General features: G+C 38.0%; 1 protein-coding gene across 1 annotated transcript in view; it reads right to left on the bottom strand.

The window, feature by feature from the left end:
• The window catches only part of PEX7 (peroxisomal biogenesis factor 7), a gene marked incomplete at its 5' end in the record, with an annotated part of 46,646 nt that extends 19,937 nt beyond the window's left edge, over window positions 1-26,709 (bottom strand). The window contains 8 exons of the mRNA XM_026844538.1: window positions 3,065-3,120; window positions 6,712-6,825; window positions 7,387-7,493; window positions 18,708-18,816; window positions 19,125-19,202; window positions 23,626-23,776; window positions 25,247-25,304; window positions 26,631-26,709. Of these exons, the coding sequence (XP_026700339.1) occupies window positions 3,065-3,120; window positions 6,712-6,825; window positions 7,387-7,493; window positions 18,708-18,816; window positions 19,125-19,202; window positions 23,626-23,776; window positions 25,247-25,304; window positions 26,631-26,709 (752 nt within the window). The remainder of the gene's footprint in view (window positions 1-3,064; window positions 3,121-6,711; window positions 6,826-7,386; window positions 7,494-18,707; window positions 18,817-19,124; window positions 19,203-23,625; window positions 23,777-25,246; window positions 25,305-26,630) is intronic.

Raw genomic sequence — 26,709 nt, 5'->3', positions numbered from 1 at the left:
ACAGAAAAATAATGTTGAGAGTGGCATTTTGTGAAAAAGTCCAAGCTCTGCATTTACAGACACCATGGCTTATGAACTAGGAGCTCTCCTCATCTTTACTGACAGTTTCCACATATGAAAATGTCAGAACTGAAGCTGCACTAGATTTTGGTACTGTATGAAGTGCATTAGTGTGAAACCGTTAAGATATATAGTTGGTGTCAAAAATGGGAAGAGCGTGACAACACAATCAAGTCACTTCAATCCCTCAGCATGTGGATTATTAGTCTTATTGCTCAGACAAGGCCACTGGAAGAAACCAATTACCACTTTTTATTTTAGACCTAGAAGCCTTCTGAGAAATGATACACTGCAAACCAGCTGGCACTGCATCAGTAAAGGATGTTAAGCAAGATCCCATAAATAACCTTCCACAGACCTCTGTGCAGTATTCTATAAGAACTCCATTTTAAACATAAATAAAGCACTTTATACAAGACAGAATGCTGGTACAGCAGTCTTGAAAGTTGTACCCATACAGACATCACAGCACTCACACTGTCAGGCTCCTGGCATCAACCACACAACAGCAGATATCGCTGGCAAGGCATTACTCCTTACTACAATAAGCAAAAGAATATCAATTAACATAAAACTTAGGAAAGGTTCTCAAGCACTGAAGTCCTTTACTGAAATAAGGACATGCCTCTGGGTGACAGGAGTATTATATAAACTCACCATCCAGTTCCAATTTACAAGAGAAAGGCACAATTTTTGAAGGGAACAAGCCCATGTAGGACTGAAAATTTAAGGGGGTGACTGGACTACAAAACTCACACTATTATTACCACCTCACCTTCCTAGCTTCTCTTTCCTGAGGAGCCTTTATCCATTGCAGCACTCCAGTCTTGTAAGCAGTCCCACCATCTCTCTATAAACCCCAAGAGGCCACAGCTCTGACACTGCACATTGACTTCTAATTCCCCCATTTGTCTCCTCTGCTGTATACGGGTGTCAGGCTGCTTTCACGGGGGAAGTGCAAAAGCCTCTGGCATTATGCTATTCCCCACACTCTTCTCTGATTCTCATGCTTTCACTTCAAGTTATGATGGCTCTGCCCCAATACCTGTAAAACACTCCTCACTGGGTTAGCAAGCCTGTTGGCCAAGATGCCTGCCCTGCAGGACCCAGTCACTTAAAAGAGGACCCTGTGGCTGTAAAAGACAAAGCCCTGCTTATGACACCAGCTATGCAGCAAAGAGTTGACTTGCTGGAGATGTCTTTCCCTACCTGAACTTTTCTCCTTTACAGTCAGGATCAAGAAAAACCCCACCTGGGTCCCCAATGCCATGTAGCTACTCTTGATATATTCATGGTCACCTCTTTCAGTAATGTGAGAACTCACACAAGTTAAGCGAGAAAAGGCGGTGTCCTGAATCTGGGCAAACCCTAGCAGTGTCTCCACAGCCTCCTGGACCTCAACCCAAGGGAGACAACACGACCTTCCAAGACATCACCTTGGGTTGGCAGACAGATACTTCAAGAGGGAATGCAACAGGAGGCAGTCTCCAGTGATGATTCACATTTTTGTTTTGGCGCAGACACTTGATTCAGGCTCATCTGACTCTTGACACATCCCCAGACTGAACTTTTTCCTGCTCACCCATTTCCAGGGCACTAAATCTGTTCTCTAGCTCCAACTTGTGCCACTAGAAGTCACGTTTCCAGCCTCCCCCATCACAGGAATCTTTATCCTTATCCTCTGTTGCTTGAGAAATAGTCTCTAACTGTCCCTCCTTCCTTGCACTGTCGGATTTGGGCTCTCACCTCTGAAGGGTACCTGTGAAGACCCTGTCAATCTTGTGTCCATTATCCTTGATGGGCGCGCAGTCTGCTCATCTCCTCCTGCAGTTCCTTCACCTCAGTACCTCAAACAGAACACATCTCTTGCAAGTGAGGCCACCATCTCCCCTGGCCTCAGGAAGAGGCACCAAGCACTCCCTGCAGCCTAAGACCTGGAAAGCAACATCCTCTCTAGTGCTATCGAGGTTGAGGACTCACATGTGCCAAGGACAACATCACTATTGTCACTTTACAGTCTCAAACAGTCCCACACCAACTACAGCAGAGCTTTGGAGTCCCTTTGCACCCTTGCATGTTTCTGCTCGCTGCATTCTGGGAGCTGCAACCAAGAGCTTGGATGAAAACAAACTTCCAGCTATACTTCACAAGACTATATAGATTTATGATTTAGAAACGTACAGGCACTGAGTTAGCAAGGTTTCCCTAAGGAAACAGAACCTTTCTGTGTCTGGTGTCAGACCACTTAGGACACAACCAGAAGTGATATTAATTGGGATGATTTGGACGAGTGGGATAACTTTGCAGTCACTTCTGGAGGCAATAGGGCTTCTCCCATTTGTAAATGTACTGCCTATTATATTCAGTTCATGTTATAAAATGAAAATGTAGATCTAAGAATGTGATTGAAACATTCAGGAATGTACTTCATAGTGTATTGACTTACAACACTGTATCTTAAAGAAGTCCAAAAATGAAGTCAAACTTCTTTGACTTTTAATCAGCTTTACGTCAGTTGTACTATAAAATCCTCATCAGTATCAGATATACTGGGCAACCAAGGGAATTTACAGAAGTACTGTCTAAAGAACTTCAGCATACACACTGTGGAACAATACTAAAGCTTCCTCAGATACTTGCAGGACAAAAATTTGTTCATAAAACCTTAAATAAAAATACGTAACAGAAACATATGAAGTCGCCCACCTACATTCATTTAAGAGGTTATTACCTTCTTATCAGACACCACCACAGCCAGACACAACTACATTTAGCAGAATGATGTGAAAAGGACTACAGAAAGCATCTGTCAAAGCAGATATCATTCAGAGGTGATGGAGCTGGCCTTTAAGTGAAGAACCCATGCACAGCTTATGAAGAGAGAAAACATCCAATAGCAACATTAACTGCAATTCAGTATGTCCACTCTAGAACTGTTTTCTATTGCAAGTCACATTAAAATATATTATCTTTCCATTTTTACTCAGTTAAAAAAATACTGTACCTCACAGTAAAATCATAGGAGCAAGAGGCCAATAAGGTTGCATGGAATGGTGAAAACTGCAAGAAAACAAAATATAACAACTTTTTAAAACATTGTGAACATATGCAGACTTACTGTAAGTAGAAAGTTACCAAAGTTTAACTATTTAAACTGTCTTGGTAGGTACCACATGATGCTGCAGCAAAACAGATTACATAAAAAAAATTATCCACCATGCTTCTAATTACAAGGAATGCTCTATGGCATCCTACTTTGGTTTGATTTCATTACAGCAGTGCCAATCAACCCTTCTGTAATGTTAAGAAATTTTAAGACAGTCATATAAACAGTCATAAATTTTGCCTTTGGCTGACAAGCTGAGTATAATCTCATCATATAAAGCAAGTTTCAGAAAAGCTATGTGACTGGTTTATTATTCTCAGAGAGAGAAAATTTGTGCCATATTGCAGAGAATGTAAGATATATTACTGTCATTGATTCCATCTCCTAAAATTTTGGAATTATTTACAGAATTGGGAAAATTGGAGATAAGTTGAAAAACTGAAGGCAGTATAACATCACTTCATAATTTCCCCTGCTCCTGCAGGGCATTTTAAGGAACACACTCTTCTACAGACTCTTGTAGACAGGTTTAAGAACTGTGGCAATAGGCCAAAATTGTTCACCTTGCCTCCAGCTTTTTGGCAACCCTCAGTTTCCAACCATTTTAAGGTCTGTATTTCTCAACATTGACATAACTTCAGTTTGAAATCCACCCTGACCTCCAATATTTCACAGATCATTCATCCAAATATCTTTTTAGGTAAACTCAAAAATCAAAACTACATTTCAGTGTAAGAGATTGAAGCCAGCTAAGAATACAAGACAGCCAAATGCACCAATGTCAAAATCTCCTGAAAAGGGCTCCAGATGAACTCAGTGTGCTGACAAAGTCCCATACTGCAGTGAAAGACCACAGGAGATCTGCAGGAATTCTGACAGTATCATACTGGGTAGAATTCCTTGCCAGTCTCAGACCTGACAGTCAACACAACCCTGAACAAGTGAACAGAATACAGAAGACAGAAAGCTAAAGAGCGTGATTTCGTGGTTGGTTTAAGCTGATTTAAGAGTGCACTACTGCCAAGACTCATGGACTTCCCTTTCCTTTCTACTTCTCCATGCCTCCTTTGTGTCAGGTCTTGCAACTGTGGGGTTGAGTGACAAATTGAGACAGCTTAGTGATCCAGACAGAAACTAGTCACTTTTAGGGACAGGATTTTCAGATCAGATTTTCAGCAGTCAGATAAGCCAACTTGCTGCACAGCTTTATAACTACTAGTGTCAGCACAATGTAAGGGAAGGGACATAAGTAGGGACAGCTGCCTCTATTTAGGTAGAATCCTGGTCTCTCCCTTTAGTGTGACTGATGAGTTACACCACACAAGTGTAGATATGTTGCACCACCTCTAAGTGCTGGCCCACATTCCTCTATCTTATGTCCACAGGGACCACTGTCTATCTTGAAATGGAAGCTACAAAAGCTTGCTAAGATGGAACAGAAGTCATGCACTCTCACATACCTCTCCTTTGCACATGTATGCATATACATCCTCCCCACCATCTCCTTAAACCACTTAGTGAACTGATCTCAGAGGTTGGTGCAAAGAAAGTTCTATTGCTGGCCAACTCCTAATAAACATTTCAAGGCGTTTTAAGAAAAGAGGGAGCATGATGGGCCACAAAACGGAAACTAAGATGAGACAGTATAAGAATATAAAAGATACCTTACCTGGTCAGGCCAACAGTCTTTGAGCCCAATGCTGTATGTTTACATGGCATTGTCTGTATTTTAGTTTGTACCAATCACCTCTGGTCCTCTCACTAGATACCACTGAGAAGAGTCAAGCTTTGTCTTCTCTATTTCCCCCAATCATTCATACACAGTGATAAGATCCTCCCTAAGCCTTTTCTTCCGCACACTAAACAAATCCCAGCTCTCTCAGCCTCTTCTGGTAGGACAGAGGCTCCAGTCTCTTAATCTTCTTTGTGTCTTTTTGCTGGATGTACTCCAGTATGTCCATGCCTCCCTTGTATTTGGATACCCAGAACTGGACTCAGCACTCCACACGTGGTTTCACTGGTGCAGTGAGTAGCAGGGAAGGATCACTTCCCTCAACCTGCTGGCAACACTCCTCCCAGTGAGGCTCAGGATGAGAGAGATTAGAGAAATTAGAGATGCTATCCCTGTCTAGCTCTTCTAGCATCTGTTTATCAACCAGCTGACATCTGTGAACCTGATGACACTGCCTGCCTATGCAACCTCTTGTGCAGAGAGCTAATTCAAGAAGTCTACCATCTGATATGTAAAAGAAGTGTTTCCATCTGTTTGTAAACCCATTTTCTACAAGTTTCATCAAGCATCCTTTAGCTCTATTATCACAGGTTATGGTGAATAACAATTCTGCATTCACTTTCTCCATTTTATCATGAAGACAATGTGCAATGAAATCCTTAATGGCAGAGCTGTTTTTAAAAGATCCCACCAACTGTCAGAGAGTAAGAATATGACAGTCTTTTGATTGATACTGTATTGATTAATCTGTTTTAATGAATGTCATATTGGAGTGGCAAAATGATCTTATTTAAAAAAATAGGAAAACCAAACTTGAACACCAGTGCTATATGTTCTTCTGCTATGAAGAACATTTCACAGGGCCAGATTAAAGCATGGCCTTGCAGGAACTGACTTAGAAGAAAAAAATACTGGACAGCCACAACCAGTGGGCATAGCAGGCAAGTGTAGCTGAGATAAGGAAGAGCAGGAGCTTCTCAGGGTGTCTGGTCACAAACAGGATTTGTGATATGGAACCACTCCCTGAGGCAGTTTTCTGACAAATTACAACCTAAGCACAGTAACTTTTAAAGTTGTTACAAATACATCAAAAATTCCAAGGACATGTGAAGCAAAACACTGATGCGGGTTTTTTTTTTCTGCCAGTTCAGACTGCCTAGAAAATATTAATAAACCTCCCTGTTCTCCTGAAAGGCTTTAAAAGGATCTGGTATTATCTGACTAATATAGAAAAATAATAAGCACTAATATGAAAAAAATGTCATTGTGAACCTAGAACAAATTCCTGTGGGTGGGTGATCTAGTAGTACACAGATCCAGTATAGTCATTTGTAGCCTTTCATGAATAAAGTTTCAAAATCTCTTAGAACATATTAATGTTTTCTTTGTATACACAAAAATACATATTCATCATGAGTTCTATACCTTTGCTTATTGGAATATTGATTCTTTGTATGGAAAGAAAAAGGCACAGCACCATTTAAAAAACAAGTAAGGTAAAGTATTTTCTCTATCTCAAATTTCCCATATAACTTAGCTGAAGTAAATCTCCCAACCCTCTCTCAAGCTCTCAAACACTCACAGAAATATATAGACTTTGAAGATGTCATTTACTTCGAAATCCCAGCAAACTGCTAAACATCAAAATGTTTTACAGTGCTAAACTGAAGGTTTCCAAGAACAGTCACTGTAGCATCCAGAATCCTCAACACTTGTTGTTTTTTTCCTAGTTAATATATAATATATCACTGCTGTCCAGAAAAATTTCTGTAACAACTTAACAGTGATCAATGGGGAATAAAATACAACTTACTTTTACTCTTCTGATAGCATAGGTATGACCAAGCAAGATGAACACTGGTTGCCGGATGTTCCGCAAATCCCAGCCTTTCAAGCTACAGTCAACTGCACCAGTTACCAGCAAGTTCTGATGTTTTGATAAAACACAGATATATGAGGACAATTTCATTATTAAATTACAGTGATGCATATGTTCACAGAATCACAGAATCGCCTAGGTTGAAAAAGCCCTTGAAGATCATCCAGTCCAACCATTAACCTAGCACTGACAGTTCCCAACTACACCACATCCCTCAGCACTAAGTCGACCCGACTCTTAAACACCTCCAGGGATGGGGACTCCACCACCTCCCTTTTGTTGGCTACAGAAGTTAGATAAATCAAACAATACAGATGAATAAATGACAGCTCCACTGTGTAAATTAAAGAGAACAGAGAAATACAAAACATTTTTCCACTGTGGACTACTCTGTCCACTATACAAAAGAATAAGCAAAACCCCTGATCTGCTTGGGCCGTCTATCTGTCAGAACAATGCTCTTCTGAAGATGCAGTAGTGAATGAGAGCAACAAAGCAACTAGACATATCTTTATAAAGAGAAGATGCATTAATGTTGCAGCAAAAAAACCCCCACTATTAAATGAGAGTGGTTCAATTAGAAAAACAGTTGGATCAACAGGTTTATACCTGATCATATTTGCACCAGTCACAGCTCAAGATCTCAGCCTGGTGGGCCGGTATCACAAGTTTGACTGCTGGGGCTTTCACATCCCAAATTCTTAAAGTCTGGTCACCTGAAACAGATAAATTGATTCAGCACTGTTGAATCAGTTATGCGATACAGTTAATTCACTAGTACTTAGTAGACAACTGTTTCTTAGCTGTATGAAATACAAACTATTATATGAGGATACTCATGCCAAATAAAGCAAGCACATTATAGACACAGAGATGAGACTGATCCGCAAAAGGAATCAGAACTTACTACTGTTCCTTCACTAGAAAAAAATCCCAAACAACTTCATTTTATTACTAACACTCATTATTTTTTAAACTCTGATTTGATTAAAAGGAGATGAGGTAAAATACTTAAATAATATTTAATTAAAGTAGGGTCTTAAAGTCCATTAAAAATGGACTTAGAACAGAATCATGAACAAAACTTTCTCTGCAAGCCAGCTGAGGAAAAGTACCTAGATAAATTATTCTGATGCACTGAAAAGTGAACAGTACTTAAAAAGCAACTTATCTTCAGATTCTTTCAATGAAAGCAAAATTTAAGACACATTACCTGTGCTCATCATGTGCAAAACCTGCAGTTACTCTCATTTATTGAAATATTGGAAGATAAAGTCATTCTGCTGTATCTTAAACATATTAAAGGCAATGTCTGCTTTAACCCCGGAGGACATACATATACCTGCACATGTGCACACACACACCTGCAGAGGTCTTCAGATAGCAATGAAGTGAATCCAGCTTAAGAGCTGCGAATTACCTAAGCCTCTCGCTTTACCTCCAGCCACAAATTGTCTTCTACCCCTAAAGCTCTTTGGCATTTGTTTATACCATTCTTACAAATTGAGTTCCTAATGGCTTACAAAGACACAGAAAACTGCATCAGTTGACAAGACAACCATGTCTTTCAATTTTTCTAATCGTAGTTCTCTTATTAACCCAGAATATTTAGCTTTGTATCCACAAAAATTTATCCTCAAGCTCATTTGTATACGGAAAGAGAAAATTAAGTAAAATCTATGATTATGTCTGTGTTCGTTCCAAGAGACAAATGAAATCACTAGAAGCTGTATGCAAACACCCATGATTTCTACAGAAAGCATGTATCCATACTACCTAAATTTAAAAATCCACTGTTTTACCTTGCTACTGAAGAAATTACTAATGTTTCTTCACCAGAAACACTTCTGTAAATCCTCAAATTGGTTACAATCAATAATTATGATTTTTATGCTCTTTAGATACAAGTATTTTGATGGTTTTAGTGCCTAGTCGGTCACTAGTCTTAATATACAGCTGGGCACACAAAATCATAGGTCTTTTAAAGAAACTGGCCACAGTTCAAACAAAACCATCCCTAGAGCCACAACAAAAATATTCCTAATGCACAAACTACCAGGCTCTATAGACCTTGCAAAGACATAAAATGACCAGAAAGTCTGAATACAGAAATGAAGCTAGGGAGAGCTTGGCTCCACTACATGACACAAGACTGGCCTTATGACTGTGGTACTACATAGACCATGGGAAACTTTGCTCTGATGGTGGGTTTGGCTTCTCCTCAGACTCTATCATTGTGAGAGATACTGTACTCTTGGTGGATAAAATCCTTACCTGTAAGGTGGGAACAACACATGAGTGGTTTTTGCTCCCTTCACCCATTTTAGTACTGCCAAAAGCAAGATTGCTGCTCAGTATATATATATAGCACTCCTGACAATGACACCCTGCAGTCAGCTGAAGCCCCAAACACCACTACAGTGCTTATAAAAACAGGGCAACATATGGAGAGGAAGAAACATGACCAGCAGGGTCTTGGCAAAAAAAGGTAGAATGCCCATCCACCCACCATTAGTCTTACTAATCTGCTTGCCTGCAGAGGACAAATTTCAGTTTGAGTCTTAAGTCTTTCAGAGATATTATAATGGACTTCTTAAAAAGCTTTTATTTTAATTTCATCAGATAACATAGATTTGAAGGGGAAACACATATTTCACTACAGACAGGATCATTTTCCCAAGCAATTAAATATATAAATACAGGTGAACTAGAATGAACTGCTACAGAGATGGTCCACAGCATCATTATGAGGGCCAAAAACATTTGGAAAAGTTACTCAGCCAGTAACGATTTTGACACTAAATATACAATTGCCCCAATTATTTCTTTTCTAATAGAAAATGCTGATGCACAAGAAAAAGAGTTCTTTTCCTTTTTTTTTTTTTTTTTTTAAGTTTCTTTGAAAATGTTAGACTTAGCTGTTATTAATTCTGGCTGGCACTATTTGTGAAGTTTTTTTAATGGAATAAGATAACATGTAGTGAAGCTTTCTGTGAATAGAACAGACTGAATTACAGCCAAAGTCAAATCCAAATTTTCCATTTAAATGGAAGAATCAGATTTAAAAAAAAAAAAAAAGCTGATAAACAGTGTAATCCAGACACTTTACCCATTTTAACAAACTTTTTTACCTCAAACATCTTTCCATGATCTTACAATATACAGTTTTTTCACTTTTCAACAAAAATTGTTAAAATTTTTGGAATTTCCACATATTCATGTTTCCTTCAAATCTGCATTACAAAGGATGCATTTCTTCTGTATGGTAAAGCAGAAGTAGAAGAATAGTAATAGAAAATAGAAGTAAAGCACACCTAGTACCATTACATTGACTAACAGCCACTTTCAGTTGGCATCCAAAAGTAAGCAACCAGAAAAATGGCCAACATTTCCCCCCCAAAATATCTCTATTTTTGTAAGAAGCAATTTCTCTATGGCAACAGATTCTTGCTGGTCTGTTAGATAATTATGATTCCAGATTTGTTTGTATATTGTACTTGCTTTCTTTCATTTTAATGAATATTTGTGAAATCTTGGCCGAATCAATAGAACTACACAATATATACTCATCTATTCAAAATTTTTGAAAGAGATGCTAATCTACAAGTACATCATCCCAGTACATGGAATAAAGACTACTAATGTGAATGACAATGTACGATACTGAAAAGATACAATTTTATCTAAGACTTAAATTTCATGTAGGTTTTATACTGTTTTTTTTTACACACAGATGTATTTTACACAAATCCATAAATCATAATCTCCTTAATACTGTGACAACAATCAGCTAAGCAATCATTGCCAGACAGTGCAGAAGTACAACTACGCACAACTAGCTAGGTATTTGGGATATTAATAAAAATTCAATAAACCTTAAACAATATCTGAAGGCAAAAATGATTCTAACCAGGACAAATACAATGTTTTTCGAGAACCAAAGTACTGTTTGTTGAAAGTTTCACCTAAAAAACTGAATGCCTTTTTTTTTAAGTTCTAAAGCAAGAAATCTGATCTTTTGACACTGTTCTCTCATAAAGAGAAAAAAACACCGAATAATACACCTTAATTTACTGTAGAAAAATAATTCAGTATAGAAGACATGAATATTGGCATACATTGTGCAACATCCTAGAATAACAGAATGGTTTAGGTTGGAAGGGACCTTAAAGACCATCTAGTTCCAATCCCCCTGCCATGGGCAGGGACACCTCCCACTAGCCCAGGCTGCTCAAAGCCCCGAACAACCTGGCCTGGAACACTGCCAGGGAGGGGGCAGCCACAGCTTCTCTGGGCAACCTGTGCCAGTGTCTCACCACCCTCACAGTGAAGAACTTCTTCCTTACATCTGATCTAAACCTACCCTCTTTCAGTTTAAAGCCATTACCCCTATCACTACAGGCCCTTGAAAAAAGTCAAAGAAACCTTGATTAAAGTACTTCTGCAGTGCCACTGTATCACTACAAGATTACTTGCTAATTTGTATGTATTTTTTTAAACACTAAACCATCTTAAATTATTTAGCCAGAATCAAACAGAAAATCTGCAGAAGAATAACAAACAGAACCCAAATCTCATGACTCTCAAAATCAATCATTTTAGGCACATTAAAATGATCATGCTGTCCATTTCTATCATAGTTGTTCTGGTTTTGGCTGGGATAGTAGTAGTTGGTATAGTACTGCACTTTGGATTTAGGATGAGAATAATGTTGAAAACACACTGATGTTTTCATCACTGCTGAGCAGTGCTTACCCAGTCTCAAGGCTTTTTCTGCTTCTCACACCACCACACCAGTGAGTGGGCTGAAAGTGCACAAGAAGTTGGGAGGGGACACAGCTGGGACAGCTGACCCCAGCTGACCAAAGAGATATTCCATACCATATGACGTCATGCTCAGCATATAAAGCTGAGGAAAGGAGAAGGAAGGGGAGGACTTTTGGAGTAACACGTTTGTCTTCCCAAGTAACTGTTACGTGTGATGTAGCCCTGCTTTCCTGGGGATGGCTGTGCACCTGCCTCTTGGTGGCAAGTGGGGACTGAATTCCTTGTTTTGCTTTGCTTGCATGCATGGCTTTTGCTTTTCTTATTAAACTGTCTTTATCTCAACCTGCAAGTTTTCTTACTTCTGATTCTCTCCTCCATCCCACTGAGGAGAGGGAGTGAGCAAGTGGCTGTGTGGGACTTAGCTATCGGCTGGGGTTAAACCATGACAATAGAATAAGCAAACCTAGAACAGGATTAATAAAGCTTATGAGATTCCACACAGAGACAGAAATAGTGTGACACAAATAGCAGCTTTATTTAAGTCATCCAGCAGGACTCTACTGAATGCACAAAATCTATTTCCAGTTAGCACAATCTAGATATCAAGTAAACATTACTACCAGTGGAAACGTACTTTCCAACTGGTAATTTTTCAGTCTGATACAAAATGCTGTAAGGCTAAAATTCAAAAGAGCTTTACATTATTTCAAAGAAGACCTCAACAGTCTTTTTCTGAAAAGAGTAAGTTGAATAAAAGAAAATAAAAATCAGTGAAAACTTTTATTTCAATGTTTTCCAAGATGATAAATCTTGGGACAAAATTGTTATTTCAAAGTTGAGCTAATTTCTGAGTTACCATTAAACCATTTTTTAGCAAATGGCCATACTGGCTAGATACCTAACTCTAACCCAAATTACTCAAAACATATTAATTCACTGTAAAAAGCTGTTAAAGCTTTTTTTCTTCTCAACACTAAACCATTATTTTACAATATGAGATTCTAATATAAAATATTATAACCCAAAAGTGCTTTATAGTCTAGCATGTGCTGTATACAATACTTTACTATGGTTAGCATGTACTATAAATTGAGGACCAAGCTCATTTCCTGAGAAATATTTCAGCTTGCACATTAGAGGTTGATTTAGTAAAGCTTACTGAGTACAAGACTCAGATGAATTCAATACTGTGATGGTATGTTTTGATGCAAATAGACTGCAAATGAAAACACCCACCTCGCTCCAGTACATAGATTTGACACAACAAAGTAAACAAGTAAATTATATTTGAATAGCTTCTAGCATAAACAGCAGTTTAACTAAACTGCAACGAAACACAGTAACTCCATAATCAGTTTGCTCTCTAGATGCTCGACTTGTACAAGGTTCCATGCAGTAAACTGAAGCCTCTTATTTTATCCTTCAAGGACTTGGATTTCAAAAATGACCAAGTTTTGCAAAGCCCTGAACCTTGTTTATGATGGCATTTCTTCTACCACATTCAACAAGGAAAAAAACAGGAAAGAACTCACAAGAAGCAATGAATGGGCCCACACTACACACAAATTAATGGAATATAAACTTCTAGTAAAGTGTTTTGGAACTCATGACAAACTTCTGTCATAGCAGAAGAGAAGACTATTTCCTTCAGTTTTTAGGAACCAGAACAAACACGAATATAGTTGGAATTACTTGTCTGCAAACTCCACTCCCCAACAGCTCCTTGCTTTGCCCTGTGCTACTTCTGAAGCAGGAATGTAAGCTCAAGCTTCAGAAAGCTGAAGTAAAAAACCTGACAACCTCAAATTTGGTACAGAAATTTACACATGGAGAACACCGCTTTATTGAGGAGCTGCACTCAAGGCTATTCCTTTCCAACTAGTTCAGTGACCATCCTCTTAGCAGATGTACACCTTCCCCAGCTCTTTATTTCATGCAAAATAATTTGTTCATTTTTAGTTTTCTTTCACAATTTGGATCCCAAACACAGAAAGGTGTGCCAAGACTGCATGCCAGCCTGATTTATGAAACTACAGCTTGATAACACCTTGACTGCATGCATTTGTCACTAAGAGACCAGTAGGCAAGAAATCAAACTTTTTAAAAGGCAACTAACCATGTCAAAGCTGGCAATAAAATAGAATACGAGATAAACAATGCTTTTTTAATTTTAACCTTAAAGTCAAGCACTGAATGCAAGGGCTTGCAAAGAGTAGAGGCTGGATTTACAACTTCATTTGTAAACCAGCAAAGCTACAGCTCCTCAACATTTCTGTCAACATAATAACATTTCTCAGAAAAAAAAACACACCTTGTGATATGAGAACATTTTTCACCCTGGGCTTTCAGTCTGAAAAATAAATCTTTGAGCAAAGAGTACAATTAATTGATCTAAATACTGATGAATACAGACATTATGTTGCAGATTTAAGAAACACTTCTTTCCCTTACTCATAATGTTTAAGATGTTATGAAAAGTACGTATCTGCACTGATCAGTAAACTTAAGGAGCATAGTAATGATTTAAAAATGAATGCAGCATTCAAACTGAGGTCCCAGTAGCTAAGATAAAAGCTAGCAGTCATTCTAAATCTGGGCTTTGTCGAACTCAAACATTTATATTTTCATTTGCCAGTGTCCTATCTGTACCAAAGAATACTACAGTTATGCAGATAAGGGTAAAATGTTAGTCACCACTGTTAAATTTAAAGGGCAATAAAACAGTAGATACTATAAAGGGTGCTTTCTTTATAAACCACAAGACTGAGCAAGGCCTACTGCTCTGCAGTTACAGAGAATCATTTAGTAGAACTGATTTACATTTGACTATATATTAATGCGTGCATCTGGCACTTTCTTTATGTGCTCCTCACCAACTTGCTCTCTGAGTAAAAAATAATAAAACACAAAAAAAACCCTTCTGGGCAAATGACACAATGACTCATTAAACCCTTTTAGCCATGAAGATGCTGTTAAACATTTATGTCACTTCTTTAGTGACATGTTCCACATCACTGTTTTCTCAGTGTAAGGCAGACATTTACCAGGGCTCTGGTTTGGTGCTGCACGTACACCTGAACATCCAGCTTATCTTATCAGCTCAGAAATTGTTACTGACATAATAACAGCAGTTATTTACACATACAGAATTAACAGTTTATTCTATTACTATTAACTGCCAATTTCAAACAAAAAAAGATAAGTCATTTACTTGCCTTTTGAGAGTATAAATGATTGTACACAAAGACAACAGCATTGTAAAGTACCTCACACATCCCTGTAAATGTTAAACGGAGGTATATTAGATGCTGAATTAAAGGTAATTTAACTGAAGCATCAGACATATTTATCTTCTGTAATTCAATTTCATTTTATTGTCCACAGCAGACAAACTTAGTTTTCCTGTATGTATTCAGATGGGAGACTTAATGACGCAAAAGTAACCACACTTAGTATCAAATTATTTTTCAACTGCTTTATATTGCAGTCTTTGGTTTCTCATTTTCTTCATTGGTATTCTTTTTCTAGTCTCATAATAGTTTGCAAAAAAGTTATGTTCCAAAAGCAAGGATTTAACCTTATTAGCTTCAGGCAGAAGTTTTCTAGGCACATAAGGGTCCTTCTGAGCAGCTCTTTTACTGTGGGTTGCAGTTGTGTGTTGTTTTCTGTTTTCAGTGTTCATAAACTAATTAGGTAAGTGTAAATTAAAATTCTGTTGGCATCTGTCTGAATTCAAATAAAGGCAGAAAAAGGGCAGTGGTGATGCATGCAAAAGCCTCTTGCTTATTTTCTTTATTTTTTTTTTTTTAAAAGTGTATTGCTTTGTTAGTTAAATTGGAAGCATTTCGAGACCAACATTTTTTCCAATCTATGTTTAACAACATATCTAACTTCTTTTACTAACACATGTAAAATTGAAGATGCTGCAACATGAAAGAGTTCATTTCTGGTCTGAAGTGCTAAGTCTTTATACTATTAAGATATGAGTACGTATTTGGTTGTGAACAGTTGTGTGTGAGGTGGGATGAGAGAAAGGGGACAGGAGGGATAAGAGAGATAAAGAACATACACACACACACTACAATCCTAAAGCAGCACAGCCTCCTTCAAAAAGAGGGTGTTTCAAAATCTTTCAGCAATACCTGTCAAAAAGCTGTTCTTAAAAAAAAGTTAAAACAAAAGACATGAAAGGAAGTACAAAAAGTTTCCCCCAGAAACATTTTCAGGTACTATTTTTCAAGACAACATGAAGTTGCGAGAGACCACAAAACCTCAGCTCTACCCTTCCAGCAAGTGTATCAAAGAGGGAACAGCTGTAAATTCAACAAAATACTATCATGTTGAGATTGCAGTTTTTCTCCAGCTCCAACTTTAGCTCAATAGAAGATCAGTCGTCAGTGAAATTAAGCTTTCTGTCCCATAAGTTTCTGTCATCCTTATAAAGTACATGGATCATCTCAAGTTTCAAATGAGGTCCCACCTGGTGAACAGTTCCACTTGACTTTCATCACGTATCTTGACTGACAGAGTAAAATGCCATTATACACTAAACAGTGAAGTAAACTCTCTGAACATAAACTCGCTGATGTGTCCTTCTTACAATAAGGAGATGGAATTTACACCCAAACCTAGAGGGTCATGAGTACTACTACTCACAGTCCTGCTGACCAAACAAAAACTCCCAACGTGTATTTTCCGTAGTAATCTAATCAAACCACAGGAAAACTCCAATGTAAACTAAAACCAGAAGCAAACAAAGAACCTCTTCCACATCAGCATGTCATGATTTTTATACAAGATCTTTGGTTTGAAGTTATTTCATTTAGAAGCACACCAGATATCTTATTTCAGAAACATTAAGAAAGGTCACCATCATTTTGAAGACTTCATTTTACCTTACCTAATGATTTTGCACCTAGCATTACTACAAGATTTTTATTTTACACTTGAGTAGTACTTACAGAAGAAAAATATTGTGTCTTCTGTGCATGTTGTTTTTCCTATAAAATACTATGGAGTCATCAATCAGTGAAAACTGACTGCAATTAGCTTCAGGCTCCAGCAGTATATGTTAGTCCCTTTCAAGAGTCCAAGTAAAATTCACAAAAGAACAGGAACTCTTCAGTGTTTTAGTCAAAACTTACAACAGCTGCACCCACTGAGTCACTCAAAGAACAGATCAATTCTGTACCCAATTTAAGTACCACCACATACAGCATCTAACAATCAGTGTTTCCCAAAATTGTTCAAGTGGCAATGTATTAGAAGGGAGTTTGGCTTCATAGCTTAGAGAATCAAATCTGAAATAACTAGCTGGATCAGTAAAGCCCTTTTGTTCATCTAGAATGTCAGAAATTTTGTATGAATAAGACTACCATGGAGGGGTGTTAGAGAACGGCTTGCAGAGAGCAAGGCCATAGCTCCCTGCAGGAGCTGGTCGGCCATAGCTCCCTGCAGAAGTCGGTCCCAGTCACCTGAGGTAAACAAAGGAAAGAACCCAGGGTACAGTTATGTAAACAAGGATGGAGATCCAGGGCTCAGTTGTGCTAGTGAGGATTGTTGTGAGAACACAGAGATAAGTTGGGGCGCATTATGACCTTGGGGGTCAGAGGAAAGCAGCCCTGGGAGAGAAGCAGGTTCACAGCAAGAAAGATGTTTATGCATACCAGAAATGCCACAAGGGGCTGGTGTATTATAATGTGACTTTTTAGATGTACCCAATGGCTGAGATATTATAATGTAGTTTCTTTAATGTATCCAATAGAGTTACAAGTAGTGTATTGCAGACTGCTTATATAAGGTGTGATTTCTTTCAAGAAAGTTGAAGCTTGCTCTATCATTCACATTGAATCGGCTGCTTGCTTCCTCCGCCCGCCGCAGAGGGGTGCTTCTGAGCAGGACGTTTTTAAAGAGATCATAACTTCCCCTAGAATTTGCAAAACCCACTAAGCACTGCTTTCTCCACTTACCTTTGACCAAATAGTAGTTCACTAGTATTTTGTAGTATATAGCTGCATTTCATTAGAACTATTCATATAATTTACAATCCTCTAAGTTTCTGCACATCCTATTAGATAGGTAACTCACTAAGTGCTACCTCAATGAAACTTGAATAAATTGGAAATATCTGTGCTCCAGCATCTGGCTTCCAAGTATTACGTTAAAACAAATACATTTAATTTGTTAGTCATTCTAGTTCAACTCTGCAAGTAGAGTCAAATGGAAGTAGCCAGACTGAAAGTTTATGAAAGCCATGTGTACTTTTTCATCAAACTTCCCATGGCATAGGGAAGTCCATTATCTGTGTGTACTCACTGTCTCTCTTTAGCTTCAGTAGCAGGAAAACATATTTATCCTTGTTTATCCTCTTGACAAAAGACCTAAACATTTTCTATGTAAATCAGTACAGAAGTCCAACATACATGAAATCAGATAAATTTAAGCCACTGGAGTTATTCTACCACTATTTGTATTAAGGCAGTGTGTTACTGCCTCTCCATCTCCCAGGCAAACTCCATGGCTCACAGGACCCCCTACCCAGTTAATGAGCAGTTAGGCTCCATGTCTCACTCCAGAGCTCTCCTTGTGCCTCTGGAACAGGAGCAGTGTTTCGAGCACAGTCACCTCACCATACAGTCTCTTTGCCTCTAGGTACACCCAACCCAATTATGACTGTATCGACCAGCAAGACTCGTATCACTGGCCAAAGCAGAAAAGTAGAACTGATGATTACCTCTCCCAAAGCACAAGGCACAGAGATCTCCAGCAGTAAAAAACAGTTCAATGAGAACTGACTATGTTTCTAACAATGCTAACAGTCTACTTACACTTGAGATAGTTTGAACAAAAATATAAGCCAGAACCCAAAATAAAGCATGTAATATTCAGTGGTCAATAGTAAGAGTGAGCTACACGAAATAAAAGAAAAAATTGCCTCAAAGTCACTGAAGTGACTGTTAGAAAACTGCTGACTCCTGTTTAAATGGCCAAAAGGATGATTTACAAATTGTAACAGAACCTACAAATCCAGCTGCAGCAATACGTTTATCTTCCCTTCCTCCAACTTTATGTGTGACACACACTACCATCTGCTGGACAAAGTGCTGAACTAATTCAGCAACATACAAGGTTTGTTGTGAGAACCCCTTTACCACCATGTTTACCTGAGGCAGATGCAAAACAACCTGGGATGTGTGGAGACCATATAGTGCTGTAAATGACCCCTTCATGGCCTTTAAAAGTGCATAATGACTTCCCCACAGCTGGATCCCACTGAATGAAGTAAAAAAAAAAACAAAAAAAAAACAACTGTTGAGGTACACATTCAATTAGAAAGGAAAAGGTTTCATACATAAAAAAGCTCTATATATACAGAAAGGACTAAATGAACTTCTTTTTACCATGTATCATGTAAAGCATTTGTATAGTTAAACTGATAAGCAACACCTCAATTAAAACAGAGTTTCAGCCTCAGTATAAAAATAAAGAGGAAAAGTGAATCAGTGCTGTTTCTTAACACAAAGAATTATCAGATCTGAAACAAATCACATTTTTCAACCTTCAGCAGAAAACCAACATACCAGCTTGGCTGTTTGATCCCATGAACCAGACACCACTAGATGCTCTCCTCTAGTTTGGCTCCAGTCAACACTATATGCCTATAAATGATATAACAGCCTAGTTTAGAAAGAGCATTAGAATACAAAGTTTGAGACTCCAGTTAGCCAAAGTGTCATGAAATAGACTTAAGTCTATTATGATACAGTTGCAGACTGTATCATAATTGGCTAAAAAAAACACACCACAAAGCTGCCTACAATGTCATTTACCGGAACAAAGAATAAATTCAACATTTCAGTCTGGCATTAAAGGTAAATATATAGGCTCAGAAAAGTATCCAAAAAAGTACAGATGGACTAAAATGGAGGGGGCGGGGGGGGGAAATTGTAACAAAATCCACATAGACCTGCCATTGTCAGAAGTTTCTACCACTGTAAAAAGCCATTAATTCAGATTGATTTCTTATCTCTGATCCAATTTTATTCAAATATCTACAGTTTCAAAATCCTAGTAATGTAAATGTCACTTCTCTTCAGAGCAGACTTTGAGGTTTTAGCTGACTTACAATAAATGCTCTTTTCTATCTAATTCTTATGAGAAATACATGCCATAAAACACTCCTGATTTTCATCTTTTCCAGGTTCTATGACACTCTTTACCATTCATATTCTCAAAACAAATAAAACAAAACTAAAAACTCAATTTCCCTCATAACTAATAATTTCAGCTGTTAAGAAATTGCTTTTCACTGTGTAGTTGAAATCAGCTCCCTCTTGTCTGACAGTTTATTCTAATGTTGGTCCCCACTACAACAGAATACCTTAATTTCATCCTTCACTGCTGATTTTTCAGCTCTGTTGCCTCAGCAAAAACAAAGCTCTAACGTAGATCTTTACATCAATTCAAAACTTCAAATATGAAAGTCAAGAACATGTACAACTTGCATCTTCAAATGCACCGTATCTTTATCTACATTATAGAAGGTGCATTCTATTCTGTCTGGTTTTACCTCACACCAAAATGGCTCAATAAGCTGCAGTGGGACATGAAACATTTCAGTGTTAAGGTGGGTAAATATTAGCTGAAGCAGTTCATTTGCTCCACCTCCTAACCCCGTCAGACCTTCCATGACACTTCTCAGAAATATGGCCACTGCCTACCAGTAGTAGGTGGTGCTGCTCTCAACAGTCAGGCCAGTAACCACTGAGGATTTGTGCTCTAGCTGGGGACAATCTAGTTCTAGCACAGCACTGGATCTAATCTGCAAGTCAACATACTAGATGCTGTGTTCGTCCTGTATAGATGGAATTGTGCATTAAATGAGATGAACCCTGGTTTTAAGGTGAAAATGTTTGGACCTGTATCACCAAACAAAAAAGTAGAGAAGCTGGACTGGAAAAAAAATTAGTAGAAGCCAGTCTTCTATAGAAAGTGTCCTGTATGAGAAAGGAAAACAAGGTATCATTTAGCTACTTCTGAGCATTTTCCTTCCTAAGAAATATTTAAATCTATGCAAGATCCAGTTTAAATTAACTGATTTTCATGTATTTGCTTATTTCCCATAAGTAGAAGGCAACCACTACCCCCAGAAAAAAAGTGCACTATCTACAACTTTCCTTTTTTATTTTACAATGTCCTGCCTGCCATATACTGCAAGGCATATTACTCTGGCACCATTTTGTGCTAGCTCCCTTCCTTGAGGGGGTTATAATCCAAATGTACAAAATAGTCAGATAGTACTTGACAAAAATATATGAAGAGGTAATTCTTCTGTTTTTCCAAACCATGTCTTTAACCTCTTGGCTTTTCTGCCTTTGTCAGCTAACTACCAGTATTACAGCTCATTAAGACACCCTCTCTTTCAACTTGACTCCTCCTAGTAAAACCATACCAAAGGAGACAGACAAGTACCTGCTCATATTTTAATAGTGGAAGACCTCACAGTTCACTGAAGTGTCTCCTGAGGTCCTCACCAAACATTAGCCTCTCCCCTTCACCCTTCAACTCCTAAACTCTTGCTGTTTGGAAATGCCCCTAAATGTATCACTACATAGCGTCCTCTCTCATACAACAGCCCTATGAAGTCAGCTCAGTTGAACTGTCTGGCACTCATATTTACGTCCAAAATTTTCCAGAAAAACATACGTGTCTCAGAAATATACACCTGCGCCACACAGTTCACTAGCCCAGCATATGCGGGGTGTATCAGATCTACTGCACAGATAAGGCAAAGTGCACATATGGCTTATAATTCACTTGCAAACTATCAACACCTAGATCTGATGAACATGTGTTATGACATAGATTGTGTACATACGGCAGACATGGCTGGGACTGCCCAGCACTCTGCAGCTGCATCAGAGGCAACAGGACCCGGGCAAATTCTCCTTCAGGCAAGAATTATAAACAGAACAGACAACAGGCTCAGAAAAACCAAGAGCTATTTTTCATTTGGCATGTGACAGGTCCAGGTAATGGGAAGAGAATTAAAAGAAGGAGGCACGGAGAACCAAGTAAGGTTCACATTTATTCTTCTTTACTTTTCATGCTATCATCCAATGTAAATTTACAGACACTTCAATAGAAGCTGTTGAGCAACTGGGAAAGACTAGTAACACAGCATAAACCCTAGTTATCAACCTTTTAGTGCTTTATCTTCAACTGTAAAATATATTAATACTAGTTTATGTCTAAACAGCAGAAAGAAATGCCTCGGGCAAGATGAAAAGATGATGAAAAAAAATATGTAAAAACATAAAAATAGTTTGAAATAAATGTTCAAACTCACTTTACAAGACAAATTTAATCCTTGCATTCTGTCTCACATTCCAGTGAGACTTCATCAAAACCAAAGTAAATTAGACTAATTTATTAATGAGATTCAGCAGTTGGTTAGTGCTGGAATAAAACTCATTGTCCTCCGATAATGAAGATGTGCTTTTAAATTAAAAATGCATATTCTTTGTGAGGAGGGATAATAATCTCATTTACAAAACAAGAAATAGATCCCAGTCAATCTTGCATTAGAAATATTACAAAATGGAGTGACAAAATTGGCATTAGAATGTCAGACAGGGATTAAGGATTAGGAAGGTTGACAATTGTTTTAAAGAGCACTGTCTGGCAGTTTTTACCACAAACTATTAGGTATGTTCCCTCTGAGATCTATCCTTTTGATGCATGTTTATAAAGAATCAATACAAACCTTTCATATCTCTCAGTAAACACTCAGTCCATGTGTCCTATACTGGCTTTCTAACCCATGGCTGAATGCATCCACCTCCCCATGCTACCTGCTAAACTAATACTTGGACACAGAAATGTTTACTTCACTTACAACAGATGGTGTAGCAGAACGAAAATAAACTTATGGACAGAATTTCAATGAGAAAATGATAGAGACAAAAAAAAAAAAAAAAAGGAAAGGTATTTAGATTTGCCTACATCTTTCCATTACTACCATCACCCTTTGAAGACTATCATAAAATCCTGATCACAACTACAAACTCATCTCTCAAAATTCTTTATTTACATATTATATATATTAAACCAAAGTAGTAAAATTACAAAGAAATCAGGTACGGAAGAGACTGTCATGTAACATGCAGTCACTCAGCTTTTAGCTTTGTGCTTCATATCTAAAAAAAAACTTGAGGTCTTTGTGAATACACAACTGGATTTCTTCCATCATTTTTATTGACTACATATCCACTAGGTTCTTTTATTCAGATTTATGTCATTTTGATAATGTGTCAGTAATTCAGGCTGAAATTGACTGCATCTAAAGTTCAAAGACTTAACAGAAGTGAGTGGAAAGTTAGAAGGAAAGCATAGAAAAAAGAAAGAGCTAGAAAAATCACTTGGGGGAAGAGTAAAATACTAAGTATAAATGTCCTTAAAAAGACGCAAATACATTTATGAACATGCAGTATGGGTAGAGAAGAATGTTGTATGTACTACATAAAGAAACCGAGATTTTAAGAAATCAAATGCAACGGTATCAAACCAAAGCTAAAAAAAATACATGTTGTTCCAATCTTTGACTACTGTTATTTGAGAAGGATCTCACAGATGCGAGGATGCAAAAGGATAAACAGTTCCCAGCTACAACAGAAGCCCTAAGGATCTGCATAATGTGTATCGCACTATACCCTCAAGGATAACACTGCTGTATACATCAGCTGATTTAGACCTATCCAATAATGCTCTCTAAAAATCACAGAATGACTGCAGTACTTTCATACAATCCAATTATTACTTGGCCTATAAGAAACCACAAACGCTATTTCTGAATATATTAAATTCATGTAATTAAACAGTACCTACATATGAACTTACATAAAAATATGAACATGGAAATCACTTTATATTCAAAATAATGTCATTATAAATTCAAACCATGGACCCAAACAAAGTTAAAAAATAGACAAAACCTACTTTTGATGCTAAACCCACAAATAAATCTTTTAATAATTCAAACATTGGTTCATCCATTAAATTTTTCAAGTTTGCCTGGTTTACCTCCTGAGTGTGCTCTTTATAGACTTGCAGAGGACCTTTGGTTTTAGCTGTATCCCAGATTTGCAGAGATCCATCTCCACTAGAAGTGATCAACACATGTTCATTATTCTCACTCCAGGTCACATCAAACAGGCCGTCATTCCAGTCAAAACTAAATCAGAAAAATTAAGATATTTGTCTGTAAGAAAGCACGACATAAAAGTCTGGACTAGTTACACGCAAAGACAGTATTTCTTTAAATCACCCTCTTTATCTTTTAAATAGCATTTGTGTATTTGTGTTTCCAGTAAATGCCCTTAGAAGCAACTTAACTGTTATAATCTCAACTTTTATAACCGTATGCCAGAATAGGTTGATTAAGTTAAAGCACAAATGAGCCAAGGACCTTCGACACACAGAGAATGAAAACTGGTTTCAGTATTAAGCTTGCTAGGCCAACAGAGAGGTACCACATGTTTTGGTCTGATCTACAGTTTCTCCAGGATGTTGCTACAGAGGTAGGAGCCCTTTGTCTGTAACAACTGTGGTAAACAAAGAAATAAAACTGTTTGTGTTGGGAGAGCTCTATCTAATTCACAATACCATTAGGAAGCTGAATCACAATGAAAAACCAACAGAAAGACAGTCACAAACATATTAAAGATCTCTACACTCCCTTAAAAAAGCTTTCAACACATCAACAATTCATCATAAGGGACCTGTTGCTCTGCAACAACTGTCATGGTAAATATGAATACTGAAGGTTCAGCTAAGATCAGGCTGAACTTCACAGCACCCTGCAGTAATGATGAAGGAAAGGCACACACAGAGAATGTTTTGATAGACAATGACACAGCTTACGGCTCAGGAAGTTACAGGACTTTCTACCACAAAGTAAGTGGAGTCACCAGAAACATAGAAATTAACAGTACTAAAACAGAGCACTTAGCAGAATTTACAGGGTGCTGAACAGCTTCAGAGTCTTGTTTTATAATTAAAATGAATTAAAAACAGTTTCTTTGAATGTGATCAACTATTTGTTAAGTATTTCTATTTCAACCTTCTTACTCTACACAATTGCTGTTTCAAAACTTAAAAGAAGTTTTATGTCAGTGATGGTCAGGTATTAAACCCTCTCCTTCCTAACCTTTCTCCTCCTCCCATTCAGAACACAAATCAGTCTTCTTGTCAAACCCTTAAAATATCTGATCTCTTAAGAAGGACCTCTGTGACTTTATGTAGCTTCCTGCTCTATTTTCAGTATAAGTCAATCATAAGGGCATAAATTTAGGTGGCAGTGCACTGTTCCTAAAAAACTAAAACTTTAAATTCCAAGTTAGGACAGAGAGGCTACTTTTAATTTCCAATGTCAGTTTTCTATTAAACGATTTACACTACAGAAAGGGTGCAATCTATATTACTTCCTACAACAAAAGCTGTGCAATGTAAACCTGTAATTTATATGTAAATACACACACATTCATTTGAAAGTAAATACAAAGACATGTATTCAGTAGATACTACAGCATGGATACAATAGTATTACTGCTAACAACAACCCAAAATATTTGGGTTGTGTCTTGTACTCACAGGTACATAGTAAGTTTTTCTCTTGCAAAAATAAAACATAAACCTATTTTACCTCCTGAGCAGAGCAATCCCAGCTTCATTTTGTTCCAGCACTGCCAGAGTTCCACAACCTAAACCAGCAAAATAAAACAAAACATCACAACTAGTTCCCCCACGCCAAAGGAAACTACTGTGGTTCTGATGTAACTCCAGTGTGCAAATACAAAGGGCATTTGAACTTTAAGAGGCCAAACAACTGCCTAAAGAAACATCTTGTTTCACGTTCTCTAAAACAGTAATTCATTTACAACAGATTGTTTTTTGGGTTTTTTGGTGGTGTTTTGGTTTGTTGTTGTTTGTTTGTTTTTCCCTCCAATATATCTGTAGTGAGGTTGGAAAAGGAACAACTCACTTATAAAGCTGAACAGCGCATTTTCCCCATAAGCCTCACATTACAGACATACCAGCACGGAGTTCCTTTTTATCCTTTTGGTAACCCAGCGGGCGTAACCTTTTTTCCCCTGAATCTAGTAATACAAATACAACTCAACAGAAATGAAACAAATAGAATCATAGAATTATTGAATCATTCAGGTTGGAAAAGACCCTTGCGATCATCGAGCCCAACCACCAGCCCTACAAAGTTCTCCCCTACACCATATCCCCAACATCTCATCTAAACGACTCTTAAACACATCCAGGGATGGTGACTCCACCACCTTCCTGGGCTGCCTATTCCACTGTCTAACCACTCTTTCTGTGAATTTTTTTTTTTCCTAATGTCCAGTCTAATTCAGTAATAATCCAGTTCTGAAAAAACACACAGGTACTGCTTTCTTATATGACTGGGATAGTGAAAGTAATTCCACATTTAGCCACTTCATTTAAAATAAACGCTTTCAACAGCAATGCTCCCCCTGGATATGAGAGTTCTCAATGCTGAGGAAAGCTCAGCTCACCTCTATAGCGGGACCACGGCGTCACCCGGGACTTGTCGGGACACTCACCGACTGAGACTAGAACAGTGAAAATTTTACAGAGACAGTATTTTCAGGCATTTCATTTGCACTGTGTATGTCTCTACTACTGTGTTCATTATCGACCATACAAAATTAATTTGTATCGACCGTACAAAATTAGGACAACCACCACCGGGTCTGCACAAGCCGGAGGCTGGCGGGCTGGGGACAGTCCGCTCACAGAAAATACACGTTGTAGCAAAGCAAAGCAAAAAAAACCAAACCAAAACAAAACAAAACCAAAACAAAACCAAACCAAACAAAAAAAAAAAAAACAAACAACACAACACCCACACACAACCAAAACAAAAGCAACGGAAAAGGAAAACTCCACGCGCTTTTAGAGACACTGACTGCCGTTCCGGAGACCCAGATGTCCAGCCCCGTCAGGAGCCGCCACCGGGCACGTAGAGTTAACAGCTACCCCACCACCCGCACCTGCGATGCCGTAGTACTGCGCGGTGGCGCAGGCCACACGCCCCGGCCAGTACGGCGAGAACTCCGCCGCGTAGCCGTG

Source organism: Athene cunicularia (assembly GCF_003259725.1).
Source record: "Athene cunicularia isolate RWA chromosome 3 unlocalized genomic scaffold, athCun1 chr3_part1, whole genome shotgun sequence".
Classification (NCBI taxonomy): Eukaryota; Metazoa; Chordata; class Aves; order Strigiformes; family Strigidae; genus Athene; species Athene cunicularia.
The sequence above is the reverse complement of the archived record's forward strand: the minus strand, read 5'-3'. Positions and strand labels throughout refer to the sequence as shown.